We start from the raw sequence: 24,288 nt of genomic DNA on the forward strand, positions 1-24,288 counted from the left end.
TGGTCCCACAAACAAAACCCCAGGCTCCAGGACACACCGCTGTTCTGTCACCTGGCTAAGGTTGCCTTCTGCAGCCTCAACAAGGGTCATTGCTGTACAGTGCCAGGTGGCACACTCCCTCATTCTCCCAAAAGGCACAGCTGTGGACGTCGTCACATCGGATAGCCTCTGACCTAAGAACACAAAGAACTTAAAGGCTCCATTTCTAGGATTGCAGCTTTCTTGAAAAAGTATTTTATTCATACTCTTGGATGTACAAATGGAAAATAAATACGTGATTCTACTTGGTTGGCTGAGTCTGTGCTCAGGGACTACCTTGGTGCTTGGGATGGAGACCTGGGCAGTAGCTGAGGGGGCAGGGGTGCTCAGTGCACAGCACTGGGGGGAGGGGTGTACTGGTAAGCACCAGGTCAAGGACCTGGGGATGCCCTGGCCAAGGCTGTGCTGACTCTGCCTCCCATGGTGCAGCGTGAGGCCTAGGAAAGGGTTTCATAAAGCAGGGGCATGTCTCAGATGTGGCCTTTTGAAGGCCACTTCTGTTCCCTCTCCATTCTATTTCTCAGCAGTGTGCAACGAGTCTGGGGAATCCACGTGAGGTGAGAGAGTCTATGGCAAGGCTCAAGGGCTGTCCTAAGGTTCCCAGCACTCAGATGACAGCAGTGCCTGAGTCGTTCACTCAGAAGGAACCTCCATACAGGTGGAGGCTGAGGCAAAACCTGGTGTCTGCTCACACTGGCCATGTGTGAAGTGATCTCAGAAGTCAGTCACCCCAACACCTCAGGAGCCCGCATCCACGCCTGTACGGGTTGCCACACACTGGCCATTCTCAACTTGCTCAGGAAGGCGGTTGAAAGGCTTGTGCCGGAGCTGACAAATGTTCTCCCATTTCTGGACTTGCACGCATGTGACATCTGTGATGGGGACATGGGTTCTCAGGTACTGAGAGAAGACACATTTGTGAATCCTGAAGGTGGCAGAGCCTAGACACAGGTAGATGTCAGCCCATGGACACAAGGGAACACGGGCTTCAGATGTGTTGTTACCCAAGTGGGAGCCTCCTCGGGGACCCTGTGACCGAGTGACTGGTGGTGGATAGGTGGCCCTCAGTACGCAATCTTCCAGTGCGTGGGCTGCTCGCACGCTTTCTCCTGGTCTCCACAGAACCGGTTGTATGTCGTCTTGGGGTCCAACCCCAGGATCTCTCTCTCTTCATGAATCCGAAAGGAAAACGTGGAAACGGAGGTACCAATAAAAAACCTGCAGAGCACCGAGACGTTACCAGGGACTGGCACTGGTCACACACACACGCGCGCGCACACACACACACGCGCGCACACACTCACACCCCCCACCAGAGGCTCTGGTGCCCTCAGCACTGGCACCTGCACAGTCAGCCCAAACCTCAGCAGCCACTGTGCCTTGCAGACCTCCACCTGGCTGTGCAACGAACACCAGGGACTTGAGTCCACCTTGGCACACTGACAATGGCAGGTGCCACACACATGCTGTCACAGCCAAGGGAGACCCTTTTCCAGGCTCCTTCAGAGTTCTGGGGTGACAGCCATGCAGTCAGCCCTGACTCCTATACCCCGGCCCTCTGATGGCACTTAAGTAACCAACTGATCCAAGCGGAGCTGTGTCACATGACTATCCTGAAACTCGGGGCCTGAGGCTCGCCCCACCTATGGAGGCATCAGGCGGGTGGTGCCAATGGTGGAGGCGACTACAACCAGCTGTGTGAAGCACTTTGTCTAGCAGGTCCTGGGAAGAACCCCAGGCAGAGAGAAAGGGCCAGCTCGCAGCACTAACAGGGCAAAAAGACAGAAGGGCCTGGCTCTTCTCGTCACTCAGAGTAAACAAGCCATGCCTGGAAGTGGACAGCAGATCAACGATGAGGCCCTCACCTGCCTACCCCTGGTGCTGGCATGGTGTCAGCGGGGACCTCTCGGGCCAGAGCACGGCAGAAAAGCAAAGCAGCAGGGCAAGGCGGCCACACAGCAGCCCTCTAGCCCTGTGTGCACACTCCGAGCACCTCAGCGTCTGGAGCCAGGGGGAAGCTACACTTTCTGCCTCGTTTCCCATTCTACTCGGGACATTCCAACCTGAGCCCACCTTTGAGGCTCCTACAGCTGACACACAGAAGAACGGTACAAGGCCAGCTGCCCTCCTGGTCTCCTGGAGCAGTGGCACTGAGGCCTCTGGCCCCAGGAAGCCCTGTGTTGCTTCAGCGGCACAAACATAGCAAGGAGGCCAGCAGCCTGGGCAGTGCCCCTCTCTTGGACGGACAAAGCAGACGAGGTCTAGGTATGCGGCACGGAGGATGTGTGTGCAAAAGACCTGCAGGGTCTAATCCCACGGTTCCCAGCAACCCAAGGAAACACGGGGTGGGCTGGGTGTTACAGTTTAGAAAGCAACGAAGCTTTCTAAATGGGGACAGAGGTGGGAGACGGTCACAACCACCTGCTCTGGCTGCTGAGTAGGGGGTGACAGGAACCTCTGAGAGCACCGTGAGCCCAGGCACCTGGCATGAGCGCAGATCCACTGGTCGATGATGGCGACGCCTCCGTCCTTGTACAGTTCCAGCTCCTCCCACGTGGGCTCAAACCTCACCATTTCCGGCAGCAGCTTCCTCAGTTCTTCCTGTTCTGCGAGGCAAGGGAGAGGCTGCTGACCCTCCAGAAAGAACAGGGACACTGTGGAGGGTCACAAGGAAGGCCAGCGCCTGCCCAGCCATCAACCGGGGGTGAGAGGCCTGACCGAGCCTGGGCTTAGGGTTGCCTACCCTTCCTGATGGCATCTGTGGCCACGAACACCTTGTCCAGCTGGTGAGTCTTCATGAGGCTGCGGATCTTCTTCACGGCACCTTCTAGGCTGGGCACATCCTCCCTGTGGCCCCAGATGAAGTCCTTCCTTCTCAGGTGGACGCCAAGGTAGGGGCCGCCTAGCGCTGAGCCCAGTTTGACCTACAAAAGACAGGGACGCCTTGGAAAGATGCTCAACGGAGTTCACTTGGGCGTCCTGAAACGCAGGGGGATGACCGTGCTCTCTGAAGCTTCCCTCCAGGCTTCACTGAGTCTCACACAGAATTTCCTGAGGGAAACAGATGTCTTGTCAAGAAGACCGTGAAGTAATCAATCATCACAAATACTTTATCTGTGCAAAATAAGAATCAAAAATGAATCACTAAAAAAAAAAGTTATTTAATACATTCTTCTAGGCAGGTGCCTCTGAGCAACTGAATTTATTGCTTAGGCAACGGCACCTGGGACCGGTCTAGCCTGCCACTGGGCAGCTACAGTGGAGTCCTAACATCCTGCACCACAGGGGAGGCGCCCCGAGTGCTGAGCCGGTGATGGGAAAGATGATGCGGGAAACCCAGCTTTGAGGAGAAAAGTACACGCAAAGCCCGGAGAGGAGAGCGCGTGGCTGAAGGCCTGAAGGAGCTCTCAGGCAGGCGGGCTGGCCTGCTTCCTCTGTGCCAGGCAGAGGCCGCAGGAAATGCTGACAGATTCAACTTTCATTGCCCGCTTCTGCTTTGGGGTTCCCCACTCCTTTCCCTTCCTTTCTCTCGTGCCTTTATTTTTTGAGACAGGGTTTTCCTACTTAGCCTGGGCTGACCTGGATCCCACAACTTTCCTGCTCCTACCTCTAAAAACTGGTCCTAGGCATGTGCCACCATGCTGGGCAAGGTCTGAAAACTTACAAAAAAAAAAAAAAAGAGGCAACTTTGAGTAATGATCCTAACTCGGCATCAGGACAAGGATTCAGTGAAGCTCGGCTCCCCAAGCCTCCTGCAGGTCAGATAACAAGTGTCACCCACGGGTCAGACATGCTAGATTAAGAGATGAGCCCCATCCCTAGCTCCTTCTTGGGCAAGAGTGGTGTGGCTACCTTCATCCTGGTCCAGTCTTCCTCCAGGACCATCTTATCGGCGGCATCCGTGGAGTTGAGGTGCTGGCTCCTGAATTCGTCTCCCACGGCCCGCAAGTGCTTTGCAAACACCATGCTGCGCCGGGTCTGCACAGACAGGACTGGGCTGAGTGTCTCCAGGTCACAGCCTCACTATCTACCACCTGCCCCTCCTTACTGCAGGTGCCATCTACGAGGCTCCTCAGCCCTCCCAACCCGGTCCTTGGTGACTCCTGCTGCCCATACCACAGCCGGTTATGGGGACCTCTAATTAATTCCTTGCCACTCAGCCAGCAGTGGTGTCAGCCAGAGATCGGGAAAGGCTCGTGTAGAGCCACTTCGGGGAGGGCCACCCCAGCCAGCCCTAGAGCTGGGCCTGTCTAGGCTGCAAGGCTGGCCTGAACCATCTGCCCTTGGCCAGCAACACCATGCGGTCTCAGTGTCTGCCCAGCTCCTAGCTTCATGTTCTGCTCGATTCGGGCTTCATTTGTCCTACGCTGAACTGGATGATTGTCTCTGCTGCAAACAGAGCTGCTGCTCCTGGCCTGATGCCTTCCAGGTTAGCCACTGTCCCCAGAATCACACAGGCTACCACTCCCCTCTCCAAGCCCAAATGGTGCATGGTGTCAGGACTCGCTGCACAAAATGTCCCCTTCCCCAACCCAAAGAAGTGTCCTAGCCACCTACAGATGTGGAGAGGGCTGTGTTTATGAAACACAGCGTCATAAGGCAGCAGTGGGTCCAGCAGCGAAAGCGGACAGCTCACTGTGGGGTGGGGCAAACCACTGGGCACAGCCCACAGTTTCAGTCAGGGAGGCTGAAAGCTACTGTTGACTGCCAAGTTTTCAAAACTGTGTGAGCCCACACAAAGGGCCTGCTGTGAGGTACTCACGTCCCAGTACTCTCTGCCTCCATAGTGGTCATGAAGCAGGTTTTCAGCTCGGTCCAGCATCACAGACCTGCATTTAAATAAATAAGGGAAGACAAAGACATCAGCGAGCTAGGTCAGAATGGTTCTTTTTGTATTTTTCCAAGAACACAAACTGACAAAAGCCTTGGGCCCCGACGGTTCAAGGGTGCTGGGGACCCTAAATAATAACGCCCAGCATGTCCTTGCAGAGCTCTGAGGAGCAAGAAGAGGACAAAGAAACCACGGACGAGAGCACAAAGCTCGTCAGCAGTAACAGAACACACGGCTAGGGAGGCTGTGTCACCCATCAGACAGGACGGCAAGGCGCACAGCTTTGCCACGAGGCACAAGAACACGTTTGCTCCTGTTTCAAAGGAAACTACCTCACTCGAGGAAGAGGGCCACCCCCTTGGGTCTCCAAGTGTCAAGCTTATAGTAACATCTTGTTCTGACAGGACTGGGAACTAAGGATGGGAACGTGTCACTATAGCCTGTCCTGTGTCACCACAGCCTGTCCTCTCACGGATTTCTGCTGTGGGGGATGGGGAGACACAGAAAGTGAAATTCCACAGTGGAACATAGAGGACTTTTGGACACCAGGTGACCTGGGGCAGGATGGAAGGAAGTCTTTCCAAAATAGGCTGAGAAATTTAACTGCGCACAAAACATACATTTTATCGGAGCCGGTCACAGAATGTTTGACAGTGATGGGGAAGCTGCGGTATCTAGGCCTGCTGCAACTGGCTGCTGAGGCCAGGCCAAGGCTGGGCATTCTGCAGTGCAGCCTTAGAGGTGACACGGAGCCTGAAGGCGGGAGTGTGCCCTGGAGTGCCCAGGCTAGCACAATGCTCACACTAGCTGCTAGAGACGGTGAGGGAACTGAAGGGACAGACAAGGCCTTGTGACATTCCTGGGTCACGGCACTCAGGCACTTCCTCCCAGACGTGAGGACATAAACCTCACAGACCCTTATGCCTGCCCCACCTGCATTTCTGGGTGGACCCCTTCCTTATGCCTATTTCCAGGGAGAGAAGGAACAGCTACTCCCACTGCGGCTGCCCGATTCCAGAAACGGGCCGTGCTGTTTGATCCCCAGTCCTCAGGAAAGAGGACTGAAGCAGCATCAGGCAATACTTTGGAAGCCCTGGAGCTCAAGCCCAAAGGATTCCACCTTCCCGCCAAGCCTCTGAGCCCCACAACTGTTCATGCCTCTACCGCCACTGGACACCCCATCACCTTTCCACAGCCCCCCCATGCACATTCCCAGCGGGCTAGGATCCTCATAGTACCCCAAAGAGGAATGCAGAAGGAAGCCACAAGTGTGTCTATCTCCCATGTCTGTAGCGGCTGCTCAGGGCACAGGAGGTGAATGACAGTGGAAGGGTAAAATGGCTTTACTGAGCAGGGAGTTCAGACCACACCCACCAGGCCAGGGCACAGGAGACAACCCCAGCCTGGAGTCTCTCTGGGGTTCCTCTTCTCGGACAAGCGGCCTCCTCCAGCCCCTCCTCAGCCTTGTCCTGCCACTGTGGAGGTGGGCATCGATGCCACAGACCGCTAGAGTTCAGAGAGGCGCCTGGCGAGGTACTGGGAAGGTGACGTACGACGCAATCCCAGTGGAAGGCCCGGACACTTACCGAGCAGATGTGTTTTTTAAGAGTACAGGCGCGATGACAGAAGCCGACCCCTGGACGGACAGGCAGGAGACATTCAGACCCCGTGTTTCTTCGTAGCCCCAAAACCAGCCTCTGGAAAACAGAGCCCAGTCATGGCCATCCGTCAGCCTGTGGGCTCTCCCCCAGAGAGTGCAGTCCTGCTGACACCACCCCGTCTCTCTGCAGCTGACAGGCTAGCACCACAGACCACCAGGTTCTTGTAAGAACTCTTGAGAAAACCCACAGAACTCAACACTTCCCAGGTCACTGACAGGAGATGGGGAGTGAGTGAAGGAGGAGCTGACAGAGACGCGCCTCACTAGGCAGCCATACTCTCCAAAAGCTCCTCACGCACGGAGGGTGCTAGGTGACCGCCAGGACCTCAGGAAGGTTTCGGCTAAGACTGCCATGCCCACGCTCAAGTGTACAGCAAGGTGGTATGTGGCTGTAAGCTCAGTACTTCAGAGGCTAAGGCCAAAGACTACACTGGGGTACAGAGTGAGAACTGTGTTGGAACAGGAAGAAACCAGAGAGATATAGCTCAAGTGGGAGAGGGCCTGCTAAGCATGCACTGGGTCCCAGGTTCAAACCCCAGTACCACAAAAAATAAAATAAGTAAAAAAAAAAAAAAAAAAAGGGAGTATCCCAGTTAGGTGTTTTTAAAACTGGCAAGCCTATCTAACAGTGTGAGGTGATCTAATGTACAGAACAGTGTTGAGTTCTGTGGCTCCTCAGGACAGTCTCTGTGAACTATGTGGAGGCCTGCACCCATGGTACTACCTGAAATACTCATGCTTGTCCTGTGAGTACAGCAGAGGGTCTATGCAGGGCCGCTCGTCCACCTTCTCCTCCCAGGTGCCCTCCTTCCAGCCCTCGGCGTAGCCTTGCAGGACGTACACCTGGTCAATAAAGGGCCCGCCGGACTCTGAAAGAGACCCCGGAGAGCGTGCCACAAGACAGTGACCACTGCTGCCTGTGCACTGCAGACGGATAGCTTTCACGGATTTATTTTGAGGCCTCCTTAGCCCAATGAAGGCTTGGAAAAGCTTCCAAGAGCAGACAGTAGAATCATGTGGTATAAGCATGAGGGCCTGGGAGACAGAGGGAGACTGAGAGGGATCGTTGGCCTCTCCTAATCAACTGCTTTTCCTCACTGTACCCTAACATGTTGGGGCAGGCCTACCCTCACCCCTTCTTCTGTATGCTGCTTTGCACTGTCTCCCGACATATGTTCCTGTGTCCCCTCCAAAGCTGTCCCCGCCCCTCAAAACCCCAGCATGTCCTATCAGCTGCCTACTTTACCCTTAACCCCCAACTGAGGGGAGTCCCGGGAAGGTTCCTGTTCCCCTTACTGCCTACTACCACCTACATTTTGGGAGAACCACCGGTCGTACCCAAAGTACCAATGAGGGTTTGTGCAGAAGGCGACCCCAGTTATGGCAAATAGGGAAGTCAACGTATGAGTCTTTAAATTCACACTGCAGGTCTGCACATGGCTGATGGACTCATGACCCGAGCTAAAGCAGCTCCCCTCACACTCATCATTCATTTAGTGTGGGGCTGGCCCCAGCACCCCTTTATCCTGGCAGTTCTACTCCACGAGTAAAGTCACTCTGTCTTCCCAGGAAGCCCATAGCACAGGCATCATCTTTCCTGTGGGCTTCCTCAGACTTCCTCCAGCTGCAGAGATTCAGCCTATGCCTCCAGATGCCATAACCAATGGCGGGGGCCTCATCTATGCGTTTCCCACAGTGAGAAATCCCCTGGCCTTGCCCCACAGAGAGGCAATGGCAATATCTCCAGGCACCTGAGATCAAGGCTCGGGCAAAGGTCAGGCTATCTTGGGTGAATCCAGCACCCTAAAGACCCACCCCCGGCTCTTATTTTCCAGGACCCACAAGTAAATCCAGGGGAGGCTGTGCTCTAAGCAGGAACTCACAATGCCCTGACTTTGCATCTTTAACATGAATGAAAAAGTAAGGAAAAAAATGCTTCTGGTGTTCCTAGGACCAACTATAATACAGAATGTTCACTAAGGATGCCATGTGATCGGGGTAGAGAACTTTCTGGAAATAGATCCTCCTGAGGCATTAGTCCCGGGCAGGGATGGAGGTCGTGGTGGGTTAAGTAAGGATCATTGATACCAGCCAGGTTCTAAATGAAACCCTTGCTTCCCAGGGCCTCCAGTGCAGCGGAGAAAAGGATTTGTCTTCCATCCAAAGCCAAACTCAACCCTAAACACCTCTGTGCCCAGGAAAACATGGCTCCTCTCAAAAGGCAGAAGCAGGGAGAGGTCAAGCAAAAGGCCTCTTCTTCAAAGACCCTTCAGCACGGTGATCCTACAAGATGCACACACTGGTGTGTGTCTCTCTGTTAAGATGGCCCTTCAGCTGCTCTCTCGTCGGCACTAACCACACCTGTGACCTTCACTGACCACACCTGTGACCTTCGCTGACCACACCTGTAGCCTTCGCTGACCACATCTGTAGCCTTTGCTGACCACACCTGTGACCTTCACTGACCACACCTGTGACCTTCGCTGACCACACCTGTGACCTTCACTGACCACACCTGTGACCTTTGCTGACCATACCTACCATGGCTGTTCAGACTGGTTTCCCTAGAGAAAGCATGGAAGCAAGCAAAACAGCAGGGCCAAGTGGAAAGTGTCAGGCAGGCTGGACCAGGCCACCAGCCATCCACATCAGAAAAGCCTCCCAGCCTGATGCCCGCCTCACCTGCAATGAACTGCTCGTACTCTATAACGGGGATGTTTTTATTGAGACTCGGGAGGTCAAAAAACTCAGACCAGGGAATCCGGACCTGATGGATATCAGGGCTTTGCCAGTGGTAGAGGCGGCCCCATGGGGGCAGGACAAGCACCCACTCCTCTGTCTTCAGCAGCGTCTTTAGCAAGGATGCCACCCGGATATAGACATCCCTGCGGAGATTAAAGCCTTCCGGGGGGTTGACATCATACAGAAGGTACCTGAGAAGGGAGCAAGACATAAGCCGTGAGCTGTGAGGACTCTTCACAGGGCAACCCCACTCCCAGCTTACAGAGAGCAGTTACTATGTGACAATGGCCAGCAGAGCTCAAAAGTGCCAACAGCAGACACACACTCTCTCTCTCGACAATTCCGACTGTCAATGGGACCTTAGAGGCCAAAACCAAGCCGGAGAATCAGTACCACAGCCATTCATTCCTACGGTATCAAGTCCAAAGACTATCACAATCAGAGCAAAAGTGTTGAGGTGTTCAAAAGCCAGTTTTTTTTTTTTTCAGGAGTGGGTGTCAAGCCTTTGACACTGAGGCATGATGTTGTCACCAATAATTATGGTCGGCTGCATTCATTGCTATTCTGAGATGTATGTGGCCGATGGGCATAGGTTGGACAAATCTGGTTTATGAATTAAATCTACTGACAGGGGGATTGGGGATTTAGCTCAGTGGTAGAGCGCTTGCCTAGGAAGCGCAAGGCCCTGGGTTCGGTCCCCAGCTCCGAAAAAAAGAACCAAAAAAAAAAAAATATATACTGACAGTTCCTGTGTTGGAAGCTAAAGCTAGAAGTATTCATTCATCCACTGAAAAACAGCAACAGTCTCATTATATTAACAGAGATTATTTTAGATGAGAAATATGCATTTTTTTTGGTTCTTTTTTTTTTTTCCGGAGCTGGGAACCGAACCCAGGGCCTTGCGCTTCCTAGGTAAGCGCTCTACCACTGAGCTAAATCCCCAGCCGAAATATGCATTTTCAAAATGAAAACAGTGAAGAGGATAGGAAGGTAATTATTTCTGATTTTTGAAATTTTATTTTGGGTCTCGCCATACCTGGGTCTGTTTTTGCATTAAAACCCACTGTGGTATCACGGCTCCGGTTGGCTGGCCGGAGGAAAAACTCTACAGAACACTAATGACACTTGAGAAAGTCAAACCCTGATGTAGAATCTCCGTGAAAACTGCACGACAGCTCACACGAACTTCTGACTCGCTAGGACTTAAGATGGGCCTCGGGACAGCGCGCCTGAGGTGGCCAGAGCCGGGCTCCACCTACGCTCCGGGACCTTCTGGTAGAGATCTCTCAGGAGTAGACAGCCAGCTCAGACCAAGGCCAGGACGACCTTCGCCACACAGCCTTCATTCCTATAGCCTGCGCGCGCAGCTCCGACCCCGCTGCCCCAAGTCCGCTGCTGACCCTGTCCCAGATGCCTTGCCCGGCCCGGGCGGCGTGGACTCTCTTACCGTCTGCGGGATGCCGCCCCCGACAGGATGTCCGCCGCCGACTGGCCAGGCCAGAATTCTTCTCCTGAAGCCGAGACCGGCCGCCAGGATGCTGCTGCCAGCAGCAGACAGACGACGCTGAGCGCCGCCATGGCCCCGGCGGCCACGCACTTCCGGCTGCCGCGCCCCGCTCCGGAAGCGCGCCTGTCTGCCCGGCGGAGCGCGTCTCCAGTAACTACGGCAACGCGACCAGACCCTCGGTGCGCACGCGCCTCACATGGTCCGGAGCATTGGGCGTGGCCTGGGGTGGGGCCTCGGGTGGGGCGGGTCCTCAGCGCAGTCCCGCCCTTCTCGCACTCTCCTAGTTGTACTTTCCGCTGCGAGTGCACCGGTGGCCTGGCCGGGCGGAGTAGCCGGGTCAGCATTGACCCGAAGGCAGGGAGAACTCTCTTGGGTTTCATCCGGGACCTGCTGAGCAGCAGCACTCCAGGCATTCATGTTGCTGGGCGTTGTACGGTCCCGGGGTGCTGGCGGAGCTGGCAGTAGATAATGGTTCTGCAGTACGCTAGGTGAGCGACCTTCCATGGTGAGGAGGACCTGAGAGCGCTCTCCGCTCCGCGTAGGGTTCTAGCGCTGGGCGCAACGAGCAGCTTTGGGGGTGGAGGACCCGGAATGATGGACGTAGCTACTACTGTATGCTATAACAGTCGGATATCTGATAAAAAGAGAGCCTCGGATGGCCACAAAACCAGAAAGTATCGCATTAAAGAGATAAGCTGAGCTTTCTCAAAAAGTAAAACCTAGCCTTTGAAAGGCGGGGGTAGGGGCTGGAGAGATGGCTCAGTGGTTAAGAGCACTGACTGCTCTTCCAGAGGTCCCGAATTCAAATCCCAGCACCTACATGGTGGCTCACAACCATCTTGATGAGATCTGATGCCCTCTTCTGGTGGGTCTGAAGACAGCTACAGTGTATTATAAATAAACATATCTTTAAAAAAAAAAAAAAAGAGGGATTGGGGATTTAGCTCAGTGGTTAGAGCACTTGCCTAGGAAGCGCAGCTCCGAAAAAAAGAACCAAAAGAAAGAAAGAAAGAAAGAAAGAAAGAAAGAAAGAAAGAAAGAAAGAAAGAAAGAAAGAAAAGAAAAGAAAAGAAAGGCAGGGGTAGGAAAAAGAAAGGTCAGAGCCTGGGCAAAAGCGTTTGGAATATAATAGTTACGCTAACAGAGGACTGGTGTCTAATCGACTGGTGTCCAATCATAGATCTTTGAAGTTCGAGAGTACCTCGAGATGTAGATGACCCAATGCAGAGGTGGGAGGGGGGAGAGAACAAAGGGACACATAATGGAAAGGCTGGGGTGTCAACATGATAATCTTGGGAGATAGCCCTTGGTGAAGATGTGGGACAACTGGCATTCCCACATAAGTGCCAGTGGGAGTGGCAAGTGGTATACCATTTTGGAATCAGTTTCTGTTGATCGACAGATTCTGTTCTGTTCTGGCTGACCCTGGCTGGTGTTGCCCCAAAAGCTGCAGCAGGGGAGGTAGGTAGACCTGGAGAACTCCCCAAATCATCCCAAGAGGGAGCCAGTTGGGGTGCCGAGTAGTAATGCCAGAGTTGCTATATGCTCCCAAGGCAGAGAGCATGGAGTATAGGATGGTCTTCCTGGTGTATCCTGTGGTCCAGGGTCAGGGGTGTGCTTTGGGTGGAACAAGTTTCTTTCGGTGTTTTTGGGCTGCAACTCGAATCCAAGGAATCATAGAAAGCTGCAGTGGCCTGTCCAGAGTGGTCACATCGCCCGTGCTTCTGGGTCAGAACACAGGGAGAAGGCGCCAGGTGTCCTTACACCTTCTCCTGCAACTAAGACTACACCAGCAGTCCAGTCAGACATCCCATCCTAGGAAACGTGGACATAGCCACACGTGTGAAAGGCATGAGCAGACTCCCCGCCTACCTCGAGCTCCTGGCTCAGACAGTGTTGAAAAGCAGTGGTAGACCCAGCCAGTATGCTCTCTTCACTTGTGTCTGACCAGACGCCTGGCATCCCACCACTCTCCAGCATGGCTCTTAACACTGCTGGGCCTCTGGTGGCTAGCTCTAGAACGGCAGGCTGCACGGCTGCACCTCCTGTGTGGATGTGGTACCTCTTATTCCACCCTTTAAGAGCTAGCATTTCTCTCCCATGCCGAACAAAAGACCTTTGTGCAAGCGCTCGGGGAACAGGCTATTTAAGCACACCCATGGGATGGTAAGGACTTGGTGCTTTGTTTGGGTTATGCCCACCCCATCTCTTGGAATGATGACCTTTCAGTCCGCCTTCTTTCCCCAGATACACCATTTTTTTTTAAAAGATGTATTTATTTTATGTATGTGAGTACACTGTCACTGTCTTCAAACACACCCAAAGAGGGCAGGCATCTGATGCCATTACAGATGGTTGTGAGCCACCGTGTGGTTGCTGGGAATTGAACTCAGGACCTCTGGAAGAGCAGTCGGTGCTCTTAACTGCTGAGCCATCTCTCCAGCCCCAGATACACTATTCTTGCACACTGTCCTCCAAACAATGCGCCTAGCAACCCCAGACTTCATAAGCAACTGGCTATATACGCAACAGTGGGATACGGTTTTTCTCAGTTTTTCTCAATGACGATCACACATCCTTCGCTCCCCCACCCCCAGCAGTTCCTTTTTGTGGTGGTTTGAGTGAAAATGGGCCCCATATAGCTTAATACCTTGGTCCACAGTTGGTGGGACTCTGAAGGACTAGGAGGTGTGGCCTTGTTGAAGGAGGTTGCTGGGACAGACTTTGAGGTTTTGAAAGCCTACACCATTCAAGTTGCCTCTCTCTCTCTCTCTCTCTCTGCCTTGTCTTTGTGGATGAGATGTAAGCTCTCAGCGGCCATGCCTTTCTGCCTGCTGCCATGTTCCCTGGCTATGATAATCATGGAGTCTAACCCTGTGAGACCATAAGCCCCAAACAGACTCTCGTTTATGAGTTGCCTTGGTTACAGTATCTCATCACAGCAAAAGAAAAACAACCAAGAAGCTATTTCTCTGTATTCCAGTGTAGATCCTGGTGTGATGTGGTTAAGAGCACCAATCTGGCCTGAACTGGATTTGAGTGCATGGGTATCATTTTGTCTTCAGTACTTTTCCTGTTATTTTTGCGAACCAATGTGGGCTTTTATTTCGATAGCTGGACTAAGAGGCCAAGAATCTGGAAATACCAAAATCCAGCCACCAGAAACAGATTGCTTCAAGGTTCTTCAACCGGGGCCTACTCACTGCAGAGAAGCAACCGATCAGAATAGTCACTGCTCTCCGATCTGAGTTAGGGCTGAGGGGCGCCCTGTCCTACTGTCTGGCACTGGTGTGTTGGGAATGACCCACATGGAAGCCAGTCTCTCTTAAGGAGGGCCCCAAAACCAAGACTCGCAACCTGCTGACCACAGTAGGCAGACTGGGAATGGCTCTGCCTCTAATACTTGGGGATCCTGACCCACTGGCTCTACCCAAGGACCCATTTCCATTCCTAGTGGAGTCCTTCATCATTACTGTGGGTGGCTCATGAGACCCCCTTGTGAGAGAGAGCCATGGGCCCCGCCTCACCACTGACAGCCCACTCCAAAGCCCTGTGATTCTGGGGCAGATGGTCTGGCCCTGCCTTGCCCATTCAGGGCCTCTATGTTCCTGTCCGTTTCTTCCCAGAGCAGAGGAGGCATGTAGAGGCCCCATGTTCGTGTGGGTCTCCATTTCCTCTCTTTATGATCCCTGGCCTCCTCTGCCCTAGGACTTGTTTATTGAGTGCCCTGGAGTACGCCGTGAGAAATTTTGAGTTTTTATTGAGACAAAAAGCCCACGTGTTGTGCGGGAAACTGAAGTCCCCTTTTGAGTTCTTAGTCTTGCTAATACAAGTTTTAAAATGGAGGGGGAAGAAGCTTGAGATGGATTTTATTGGGGTTTGAGAAAAATAACAGGGCAGGTAAGCTTAATTCTTGGCAGGTTCCCAGAGGAGGGAGATGGAGAAGAGAGAGGGAGGGCCGTGCCTTCAGCACTGGAGGTTTGGCAAGCGGTTACATGCTGCAAAAGAGGGTCTGGGCTTCAAAGAGAGTAAGAAAGTCCCGGGTGTTAGGGAAAGCATGCGTAAGCATTCGACTGGCGTTTGGAAAAGAGATGGGGAAAAGAAAAGATTTGCTTAGTCCCCAGTCATGAATCTGAGTTCAGAGGTCAGACCCCATTTCAGACACTTGTGTCCCAGAGCAAAGAATTGCAATGGGGACACACGGTTAGAAACAGAAATACAAAGACTGACTAAGAGAGGGAGGTGCTGGAGAGATGGCTCAGCGGTTAGAGCACTGGCTGCTCTTCCAGAGGTCCTGAGTTCAATTCCCAGCAACCACATGATGGCTCACAACCGTCTGTAATGAATCTGATGCCCTCTTCTGGTGTGACTGAAGACAGCAACAATGTATTCATAGACAGAAAATAAATAATTCTTTAAAAAAAAAATCAAAGAAAGGAAAAAGTAATCCTGACACAGGAAGCGGGCAGAGAGCTGAGGAAGGACCTAAGAAAAGCCCTGGGCCATAAACTCTGTGATCTCTTTTTTTTTTTTTCCCGGAGCTGGGGACCGAACCCAGGGCCTTGCGCTTGCTAGGCAAGCACTCTACCACTGAGCTAAATCCCCAACCCCAACTCTGTGATCTCTAATAGAGCATTTTTTTGTTTGGTGATTGATGGGGGAGGGCCCTGTCCATGGTGGGTGGCGCCATCCCTGGGCTGGAGGTCCTGGGTTCTATAAGAAAGCAGGCTGAGCAAGCCAGGGGGAGCAAGGACAACCCACTAAACAGCACTCCGCCGGTCTCAGCGCCTGCCTCCAGGTTCCTGCCCTACTTGAGTTCCTGTTCCCGCGGCTTCCTTCAATGATGAACAGTGATGGGAAGAGTAAGCCAGCAAACGCTTTCCTCTCCAAATTGCTTTTGTTCACAGCGTCCCATCACAGCAACAGTAACCAGAAGACAAGGCCCAGGACTCTTTGTAGGCGCTTTACAAAGTGTCTGTCAATCTGTCCGTTCCCTTCTGTCTGTCTGTCTTCCTCACACAGGCTCAGTGCCCATCCCTGGTGCTGCCTAAGACAGGGTGTGGTGGAGCGCACTTGTAACCCTAACGCATTGGGAGACTGAAGCAGGAGAATCAGAAGTTTAAGGTCACCCTTGGTTGTAGAATGAGTTACAGGCCACGACTTGGGATGCATGAGACCCTGTCACAAACAAAACCCACCGAACCACAAAAACCAGAAAAGCCCCAGCAAGGAACAGCCGGAAGCAGCCCCCTCCTCTCCCTGTCTACAGTGAAGGTGACTTCGGTTGTCCGGGGAGCAGGGAGCTCACTGGAATACAGCTGTACCTTACCTCAGCAATGCAGCCACAAGAGGGCGGGCGAGCCTTTCTCTGGAAGCTCTTCTGCTGGAGCTGGGAAGGTTAGCAGGCCCAAAAGGAAGAGTGGGTGGTCAGACCAGGGCTGAGACCAGAAATAGACAAAAGGGTACAGACCACTGGGTCTTGTTCCTAGAGAACTCCAAGATCAGGCCTTGGTCCTCCATGCAGTTGGCGCCTGACTGCTGAGGCTTCCCACAAAGACAGGGCTAAGGGCCTCACCAGAGGAAAGAAGAAGCCTGATTTGATCTCAGTCTTGGCAGGTATATCTTGTTCACAGGGCTGCACTTAGAAATGTCCAAAGTTTTACACACACACACACACACACACACACACACACACACACACACACACACAAACACACACACATACACACACACAGAGACAGAGACAGACAGAGATAGACAGATACACACACACATACACACAGACAGACACACAAGGAGACAGACACACTGAGACAGACAGATACACACACAGAGAGACAGAGACACACACAGAAAGAGACAGACAGAGATAGACACACACAGAGACAGACAGAGATAGTCACACACAGACAGAGATAGACACACACAGAAAGAGACAGATAGACAAACAGCAGACACACACATACTAGCACTCAAGGCTTTTTCTGTCATCAGGTATCAGAAGTGTCAGCACAAGTACTCCATTCCCAGAGAGAACAGTGTCCTGAGGCCGGGGCATAGGTCCCTGGCCCAAACAGCAACGAGGTTCTCCTTTGAAACAGGCAGACCCCCTTGGAAGCTGGGGCTCCGTAATATAGGGATGGGGGTGGGAATGTGGGACTCTTCAGTCAGGGAACAAGTAGGGAGGGGCCCAGAAAGGATCTGGCTCCCTGCCATGCTTGGGGACAGCTATGCTGTCATGTTACAATGTGGAAGCCACATGCATAGGCACCCAGCGGGGCCAATAGAAAGGGTTGAGAGGTATACATTAGGGGCAAACTGGTAGCCACCACGGGCCGACCATAGGAAGGTAAGGGCTGAGGATGGGAAAGTATCGTAGGAACTTCATTGGAGACCACACCACAGTTATGAAGTAGGTCAAGGGTTGAACCGCTGCCCGTAGAGGCAAGGAAGCTTCCCCAGCCACCAAAGGGAGCAGATGGTGGGAGCAGTAGGCTGGCGGCAGACCGAGAGTCCAGACACTGGGAACTGGTGTCTTGGGGCACAGACGTGCATGTCCCAAATAGGGCCTTTCTGTTTACCCAGTCAGTTACCAGGATTCACGTGCTGAAGTTTGGGGCTTTCTTGTGGAATTCCAACCTCTCGCTCATCATAATCCCATGGTCATAAAATCCTGGCTTTGTCTCTGGAAATGTGCTGGGAGGTAAATGCTTGGTGAGTCACCAGCCGGGCAGGGAGTTCCGGTTTTTGTATCTATGGCTAAAGGCCATATTCAAAAGGGTTTCTCAAAGGAGCTTGAGACTATCTGCAAAGGGAGCCCTCAGAGATGGCACAGCTTGAGGAGTGCCCGTGGAACTAAGCCATCAAATGCCTGAGATGTGACCAGGCATGGGGTTCACTTAGAAGTGGGGGTCCGGGGGCTTGCCAAGGTGCAGCATGGAATGCAGATTTGTGCTTCGGGGTAGACCCTGAAGGGTTGGACTAATGTTAACAGTTAAGCCCGTGGATCTAGGGGTTCCCCTGCACTTGGGGTTACCTCTTATCCTAGGGGTCTTCTCCCCAGCTAGAGCAAGACACGGGACAGCATTCCCCACAGAGGAAATCTAGCCTTCCTGTGGGTACTCTCCAGGAGCTGATATGTGGAACCCATTTTCCTGAGGAAGATTGGAGTTGCTCGGGGCTGTGAGAATCCACTCCACAGGCCTATCTGGGACCCAAACATTGGCAAATGTCACAAAGTGCGTAATGTGCCTTATTTAAACAAGCTGCTTGCTGTGTTTGCAGGACTGGGCTCAAGGACAGTCTTCTTCCCCTTGATGGCAATGTAGGGAGATGCAGGCAGGGTGGGTGGACGCCAGGCTTCCTAGGAATGAGGCATTCATGGAGCTTTTCTGATTCATGAGAAACCTCTGGTTTTATTACAGGGTCACAGTTGCACGCAACCTGGGGGCTCCATAGCTGAAGGCTGCAGGTTCTGCAAAGACAACAAAGCTTTAAGCAGCATTGCTGAGTTCTCTCTCTCTCTCTCTCTCTCTCTCTCTCTCTCTCTCTCTCTCTCTGAAAGATCCAGGAACAGGGGAGGGGACAGACTTTACAAGAAGCCTGAAACCCCCTATCTGGGACCCAAAAACATTGACAAACAGGGAAACACAGAGTTCCGGAGCCAACGCTCAAACCTACACAGACTGTAGCCAACTCAGAATGCAGGCCTGGCTGGGGACCCGGAAGGGCTGGGCTCTGCATCTGTCCGGCTTGGGTCTCAGAGCCATCTAAGTGACAACTTCCCAGTTTCATAGAGCTGAACATGAAACAGACCGTGGTCTGTGGTCTGTGGTCTCTGGGCAGATGCTGTGGAGCCCTCTGTAGGAGCCACAGGACTGACACAAGTGTTGGCAGTGGCTGGGTGAGGTTCCGAAGGCACCAGTCACCGAGGTGAGCTGTCCACCTGGTTTTGAGCTTGTCTGTAGTCCGGAACCCAGCAGGGGTTGGCTCAGACGCCACTCTTGCTCCACATGATCCAACTTAATGTCGTCTGCTGATGCTGGACCAGTGCACACCTAAGCCAAGGAAAGGATGGCCACACCCCTATTGTCCCTGGATCTCATAAACATGGCCCATTGCTGTCCTGGGTAGCAGCTGCATTCCACCCAGAATACTGACCTCTCTAGCCCCCCCCCTCTCTATCTCTCCTCTCTTCTCTCTCTCTCTCCTCTCTCTCTCCTTCCTATCTCCTCCACCCCTCTGTGTGTGTGTGTGTGTGTGTGTGTGTGTGTGTGTGTGTGTGTGTGTGTGTGTGTGTGGTGTTAGAGATTACAAAAGACAAGTGCCCATGGGTCAGAAAATGCCCTTCATTTATCCCTAGGGCTGTGTGAGGCAAGTTTTATATTCTTTCCAGCACAGCCAGTGCCACATTTATTGGGAAACTGTTCTTTCTTTCTTTGTTTCAGATAGTGTCTCAAGAATCCCAGGCTGGCCTCCAGCTCCTTATGTAGCTGAGAATGACCTTAAATTTCTGATCCTTTCACCTCTGAAATGCTGGGATTACAGGGGCACGCCACCATGCCCAGTTACCGTGGTACAGAGGATAGAGCCTTGTGCATGCTCGACAAGCATTCTACCAACTGAGCCTTCTCTCTACACCCCCACCCCACCCCTCCAGGTCCCCCACTGCCCCCACCCCCACCCTCTTGCCAAAATCCCTTTGAAGTGTAACAATGGAGCTAATAATTGTCTGGGGTTAGGTCCCTCTCTTGAACAACTGGAAAAGACAAAAGACCCAGCAGCAGAGAAACAAAGTAACCAATTTATACAATAGGAATGGGAGAAACCTAAGTCTGGACATCCATTAAACAGCACTTGGCTTGGGCCCCCAGGTGGAGCCTTTCCCCTTTCCGTCCTGTTTAGATACCCTCCCCCATGCCTTCCTGATGGTTTTCCTCAAAATGTTTCCTTCTAGGAATAAGAAACAGCCACCTCAGGAAGCCACCTCCACCTTAACTTCCGTGTCCCTCTTAATTCCACAGTGACACCACCTGCCCTCTTCAGAGCACAGTTGAGCCCCCTGTGAACTTGGTTCTCTGTCCCCCCTCAGTCCTCACCCACAAACACAATGACGTAGGGCAGTGATTACACAGCAAGTCCTTTGCTTGCCCTGTAAGATTTCTCTGCAATACGCCCACCTTTTCCCTCCCATGCAAAGTCTAAAATCAGTTATGGAGTTTCAAAACACGTCTTGGCAGAGATTCTGTTACTACTGTGTTGACAGTTGGGGACAACTGGGACATTGGCTTTGAGATGCTACTGGGTCTTGAGAAGTAGCTCCATCTTGTCCCTTACTGTTGGATCTGCTGGCCGTTCTGTCCCCATAACATTAGTTCCAAGTGTTGGGGTACAACTTCATAGCCTAGCATCACTCTAAGGACAAAGCTGTGACAACTTTCTCAGTCCCCCGTGACATCACACAGACAGCTTTCCTGTTTCTGTCTTGCTGCTGTTAACACCTTTTCTTAGCTTTTCCTGATACGTGAAACTACAAAATCTTCCCCCAAGTGCCAGACTGAGCCAGCAGCTCTGGTCCCTACCAGAATTTGGGAAGGATGCTCTTCCCACGGGGCTGAGCTAGTGATGCAGCCCCACAGTGGCCTCCGCAAAGGAGGCCTCACCCATGAACAGGAAGTAGATAGATACATAGTTTGGGTCCTACATCCCCCTGAGGCTCATGGGAAGAAAGCAGCCTTTGCTTCTGTTGGTGGCTAGCACAAGTGCTTTTCATGCTCAGCCTGGATTGATAATACCAGCCCTGCCAGGCTGATATAGTGGAGTTGAGATAGCACTGGGCTTTGGCCATCCTCATAGGATGCCTCATGGAGGCATGTTCTTGAGAGGAACAGAGTGGATGAACTATACATACATGTGTGTATGTATGTGCGTGTGTGTATGTGCAGGTGTGTATATATGCATGAGTACACACATTACCCATCTCATACACAATAAAAATAATTTTAAGATGAAAATATAACACACACACAAACACACACACACACACACACACACACACACATATATAATCTTGACACTCACCCAGGGGACCTTAGCACAAGACTGTCTCACATGGGCCATATTTCTAAGGGTTTAGAGCCAAAATTCCAAGACAGACTATCAGGAGTTCCGAACAGGTATACGTTAAATGTGAAATCCTGAAATACCAAGCTTAGAGCAGCATGCCAAGGGTCCGGGCAGAGCAGGGACTTCCGTATGGTGGCCATGTCTGTGTGCCTTCCCAGGCTTCCTGCTGCAACAGTTAAGCTGTGAACTCAAGGGAGTGGGCAGCAACTAGAGTAGGAGAGAAATGAAATCCAGCCCCTCCCCCATGCTTCTCTTCCCCACCCCCTCCATGCTTCTCTTCCCCTCCCCCATGCTTCTCTACACCCCTGTGCTTCTCTTCCCCTCCCCCATGCTTCTCTTCCCCTCCCCCTCCATGCTTCTCTTCCCCTCCCCCATGCTTCTTCCTCCCCATGCTTCTCTTCCCCTCCCCCACATGCTTCTCTCCCCCCCCCCATGCTTCTCTTCCCCTCCTGCCTCTTTCTCCATTTCCCAGTCCCCATCTCCCTCCCTCCCTCCCTCTGAGTGTGGGCAGGCCCTGCTCAGGCTGTGTCATCCATCACTTGGTTTAAAGACGCATACATGTGCAAAACAACCAGGCCCTGTTAGCCAAACGGGCTGGAATCCAGACTTCATACCACTGTGTAGTGACCCCAGCAGCACCTGTTGGGAGTTCGGGCCATGAGGCACTGTGGTTCCCATCCCCTTTCTCTGGGCTACAGCACCAGGTCTGAGAGAGATTTTCCACAGCTGGGCTTCCGGGAGCCACACGCAGTTCCCAGGGCTGGAACGTCAATTCATCATCTACCCGGACCGGCTTCGCAGACTGCAGCGTTCCATCTCAGACTGCAGAAGCCAGAAGCCCAGGGCAGGAAAGGGGCCCTGAACTTAGCAAACACCAGGTGGCTGACTGGGGTTGGCCAGTGCCTGGAGCCGCTCTGCACTGGCTGCTCCACCACCCCTCCCCAGTTCCCAATATCTCATCAGCACCTGGTGCCCTGGGGTCGGGACAGTAGCACAACATCCCATCACTTAAGAGATCCCAACCGGCTCTAGTCCCATAGAGTCACCCATTACACATCTGCTCCCTTTGGATTTTACACCTCTACCTTATTTGGATCTCTGTGTCCCGTCCCCCCCCCCACCCCCCAAACCCCTGAGCCTTCTCCATCAGGCCTTTAAGCCACTCCTCCCTCAAAAAAGCATTCCAGCACTTTACCGAGAACTGTCACCTTCTCATCAGCCCTGGGGATGGGCTCTGGGTGCTAGTATAAGGTGGCCCCTGGCCAGTCCGGATGGAAACAAGTTGTGGCTTCAATCAGAGGAGGCAGGCGTGTGGCGAAAGTGGGACTCTTGAGGCTGATGGCTTTTCTTTCTGTTCTTGGAACATTCCCCGGATGTCTCTCATCCTGGGGCCTGGCCAAGGTGGATCAGCTGCTGTCCACTCAGCAGCTGGCATGGGTTCAGCCCCCAGCATCCTGCCTCACGGGGTACAGGGCCGGGATTGGACGTCCCCTACAAAGGACAGAGGGAAAGGTATGGAGCTGACTGGCTATAGGGGTGATCCCTCAGCCAGTGTAGCTGTGTGGGACAGTTTTATCTCTACGGTACCTTGTGTCTCTTCCCACTTCAGGAGATGACCCTATTCCTCCACCCCAGAAGCTTGTGTCCAGGGACAGGGTCCAGACCTAGGGTCCCCAAACTCTTGGAGAAGTCTATGGTGGTTTGACTTCAGGGATGTTTAAGCAGCTACAGGGGAGTCTGAGGGAGCCAGGCTCTCTGCAGATAAGGATGTCCAAACAGCTCCAGGTGTGTGCAAGGTGGCTCCCACACCTACCACACTCACTAGGTAGGAGACAGCTCTGATGGCCACAGCCCCTTGATGTGTCCACACGGGATCAGCTGCAGGCTCCTCGTGGGGGGGCTCGAGTATGGAGTGTCAGCATTGTCCAGGAGGGGCCAACTTAGGTTTGCAGGCATCAAGGAGTAGGCGGGACTACTTCCACTTGGAGATCACGGAGTCCTTGGGTCTAGGGAAGGGTCCTGCATAAGACCCACTGGGGCAATGCTTAGGGAAGCTACGGGTAGACCTCACCCCCACTCAAGGACCCCGGACCTACAGATCCATCAGTATGCAAGGCCAGCCCGGGAATGCCTCTGACATGAGACACTTGCCCGTAAGAGCTTTGGGAGCCCAAATGGGTGAGGAGTCGAACATTCCTCAGCCTTCAGATCCCATGGGGTTGGATGCTGGGCTCTGGCTTACTGAGGACCTGCAGCTCCTTGTTACCTGTTCCTGCCTTCGGGGAAGGGATTGTCTGTCTGTCTGTCCATCTGTCCCACAAACAAGGATAGCATCTCTGACGTCCCAGCTAGTGGAGTTTGCCTTACGGTGAGGTAGGTACCTTGAGCCTCATCTGTTTCTGATCACATGATTCCTTCCATGAGACCTGGCTGGCCCTTATTTATTTATTTATTTATTTATTTACTTATTTACTTATTTACTTATTTACTTATTTACTTATTTACTTATTTACTTATTTACTTATTTATTTACTTATTTATGGTTGTTTGAGGCGGGGTCTCTCTGTGTAGCCCTGAGTGTCCTGGAACTCACTCTCTAAACCAGGTTGGCCTCGAACTCCTAGATCCACCTGCCTCTTCCTTGCCAGTACTGGGGTTAAAGCAAAGGTATGCACTACCACTGCCCAGCCAACCTGACTGACTCTAAAGCTGACACAGGACCAGTGAAGACACAGGACTTCTGAGATGGAGTGGTGCCATTCAAGTTAGCCAGTGTTCTTAAGAACCCCAGAGGCCCTCACCACGATGCGTTATCTGTCTCTTCATCTTGCTCACCGGGGCACCTTCTCAGACTTTCCTAGACAGCAGGAGACCTGGACTACTTGAGCAGTCACACATCCCCTGCTGGGCCTGTCTTGTGATTAGACCCAGATGCTCTGGGTGCTGGCTCCCTTGTGTCAATGTAAGTGTCTGTGACTACCTCTGAATGTGACTCCTTCTGTGTTTGTTTCCTTTATCCAACTGCTCAACTTTGACCCCAGGGGAGATGCTGGAGGCTGTTTTCTGTGTCTTTTCAACCTTTGTTTTTATCTTATGTATTCTGTATTTGGCGGGCATATTTTCTGCACCACATCCATGCAGTACCCACAGAGGCCAGAAGAGGGCAGCATCAGATCTCTTAGAACTGGAGTTTCGTGGTTGGGAGCCGCCATGTGGGTGCTGTGAATGGAACCCATGTTCTCTGGGAGGGCAGCCAGTGCTCTTAATGGCTGAACCATTTCTCCAGCCCCTGCTTTCTGTGTCTTTCAGCACTGCCTTTGTTGTTGTTGTTGTTTTAAGTTACTGTGTTCTTGCTGCAAGGCATTCTGGGCTCATCTCTGACAG

The 24,288-nt window shown here is 52.6% G+C and overlaps 1 protein-coding gene and 1 long non-coding RNA gene across 6 annotated transcripts; both read right to left on the reverse strand.

Moving 5' to 3' along the window:
• Nucleotides 1-202: 202 nt before the first annotated feature.
• Nucleotides 203-11,819, reverse strand: Pofut2 (protein O-fucosyltransferase 2). 4 transcript variants are annotated; one of them, XR_005497256.2, is made up of 10 exons: nucleotides 10,720-11,819; nucleotides 9,213-9,463; nucleotides 7,255-7,399; nucleotides 6,457-6,567; nucleotides 4,802-4,868; nucleotides 3,892-4,017; nucleotides 2,783-2,963; nucleotides 2,522-2,645; nucleotides 1,044-1,257; nucleotides 203-911 (listed from the first exon to the last, which is right to left on the reverse strand). XR_005497256.2 is itself a non-coding variant. In NM_001107621.2 (9 exons), exons 1-9 carry the CDS (start codon nucleotides 10,848-10,850, stop codon nucleotides 1,104-1,106), a joined length of 1,290 nt encoding a protein of 429 aa, NP_001101091.2. In that variant the 5' UTR covers nucleotides 10,851-10,918; the 3' UTR covers nucleotides 203-1,103. The 4 variants fall into 4 exon arrangements, 2 of the variants coding, with proteins under 2 accessions (NP_001101091.2, XP_063135227.1); NM_001107621.2 differs by having other exon boundaries at nucleotides 203-1,257; nucleotides 10,720-10,918; XR_005497257.2 differs by lacking the exon at nucleotides 203-911 and having other exon boundaries at nucleotides 1,051-1,257; nucleotides 2,522-2,640.
• Nucleotides 11,820-19,475: 7,656 nt separating this feature from the next.
• On the reverse strand, nucleotides 19,476-22,640 carry LOC102556115 (uncharacterized). 2 transcript variants are annotated; one of them, XR_005497673.2, is made up of 3 exons: nucleotides 22,100-22,640; nucleotides 21,463-21,543; nucleotides 19,476-21,067 (listed from the first exon to the last, which is right to left on the reverse strand). It is a non-coding gene; the product is annotated as an uncharacterized LOC102556115 (long non-coding RNA). The 2 variants fall into 2 exon arrangements; XR_005497672.2 differs by having other exon boundaries at nucleotides 19,476-21,070.
• Nucleotides 22,641-24,288: the final 1,648 nt, after the last annotated feature.

Source organism: Rattus norvegicus, chromosome 20 (assembly GCF_036323735.1).
Source record: "Rattus norvegicus strain BN/NHsdMcwi chromosome 20, GRCr8, whole genome shotgun sequence".
Taxonomy (NCBI): domain Eukaryota; kingdom Metazoa; phylum Chordata; class Mammalia; order Rodentia; family Muridae; genus Rattus; species Rattus norvegicus.

What these genes read in the sequence shown, in the direction of transcription:
- Pofut2 (XM_063279157.1), bottom strand. Translation starts at nt 11,192, where the DNA reads ATGCCTGGAGTGCTGCTGCTCAGCAGGTCCCGGATGAAACCCAAGAGA. An exon ending in GTACGAGCAGTTCATTGCAG is followed by an intron (nt 7,400 to 9,212) that starts GTGAGGCGGGCA and finishes GGTCTCTTTCAG; the next exon opens with AGTCCGGCGGGCCCTTTATT. An exon ending in TTAAAAAACACATCTGCTCG is followed by an intron (nt 4,869 to 6,456) that starts GTAAGTGTCCGG and finishes ATTTAAATGCAG; the next exon opens with GTCTGTGATGCTGGACCGAG.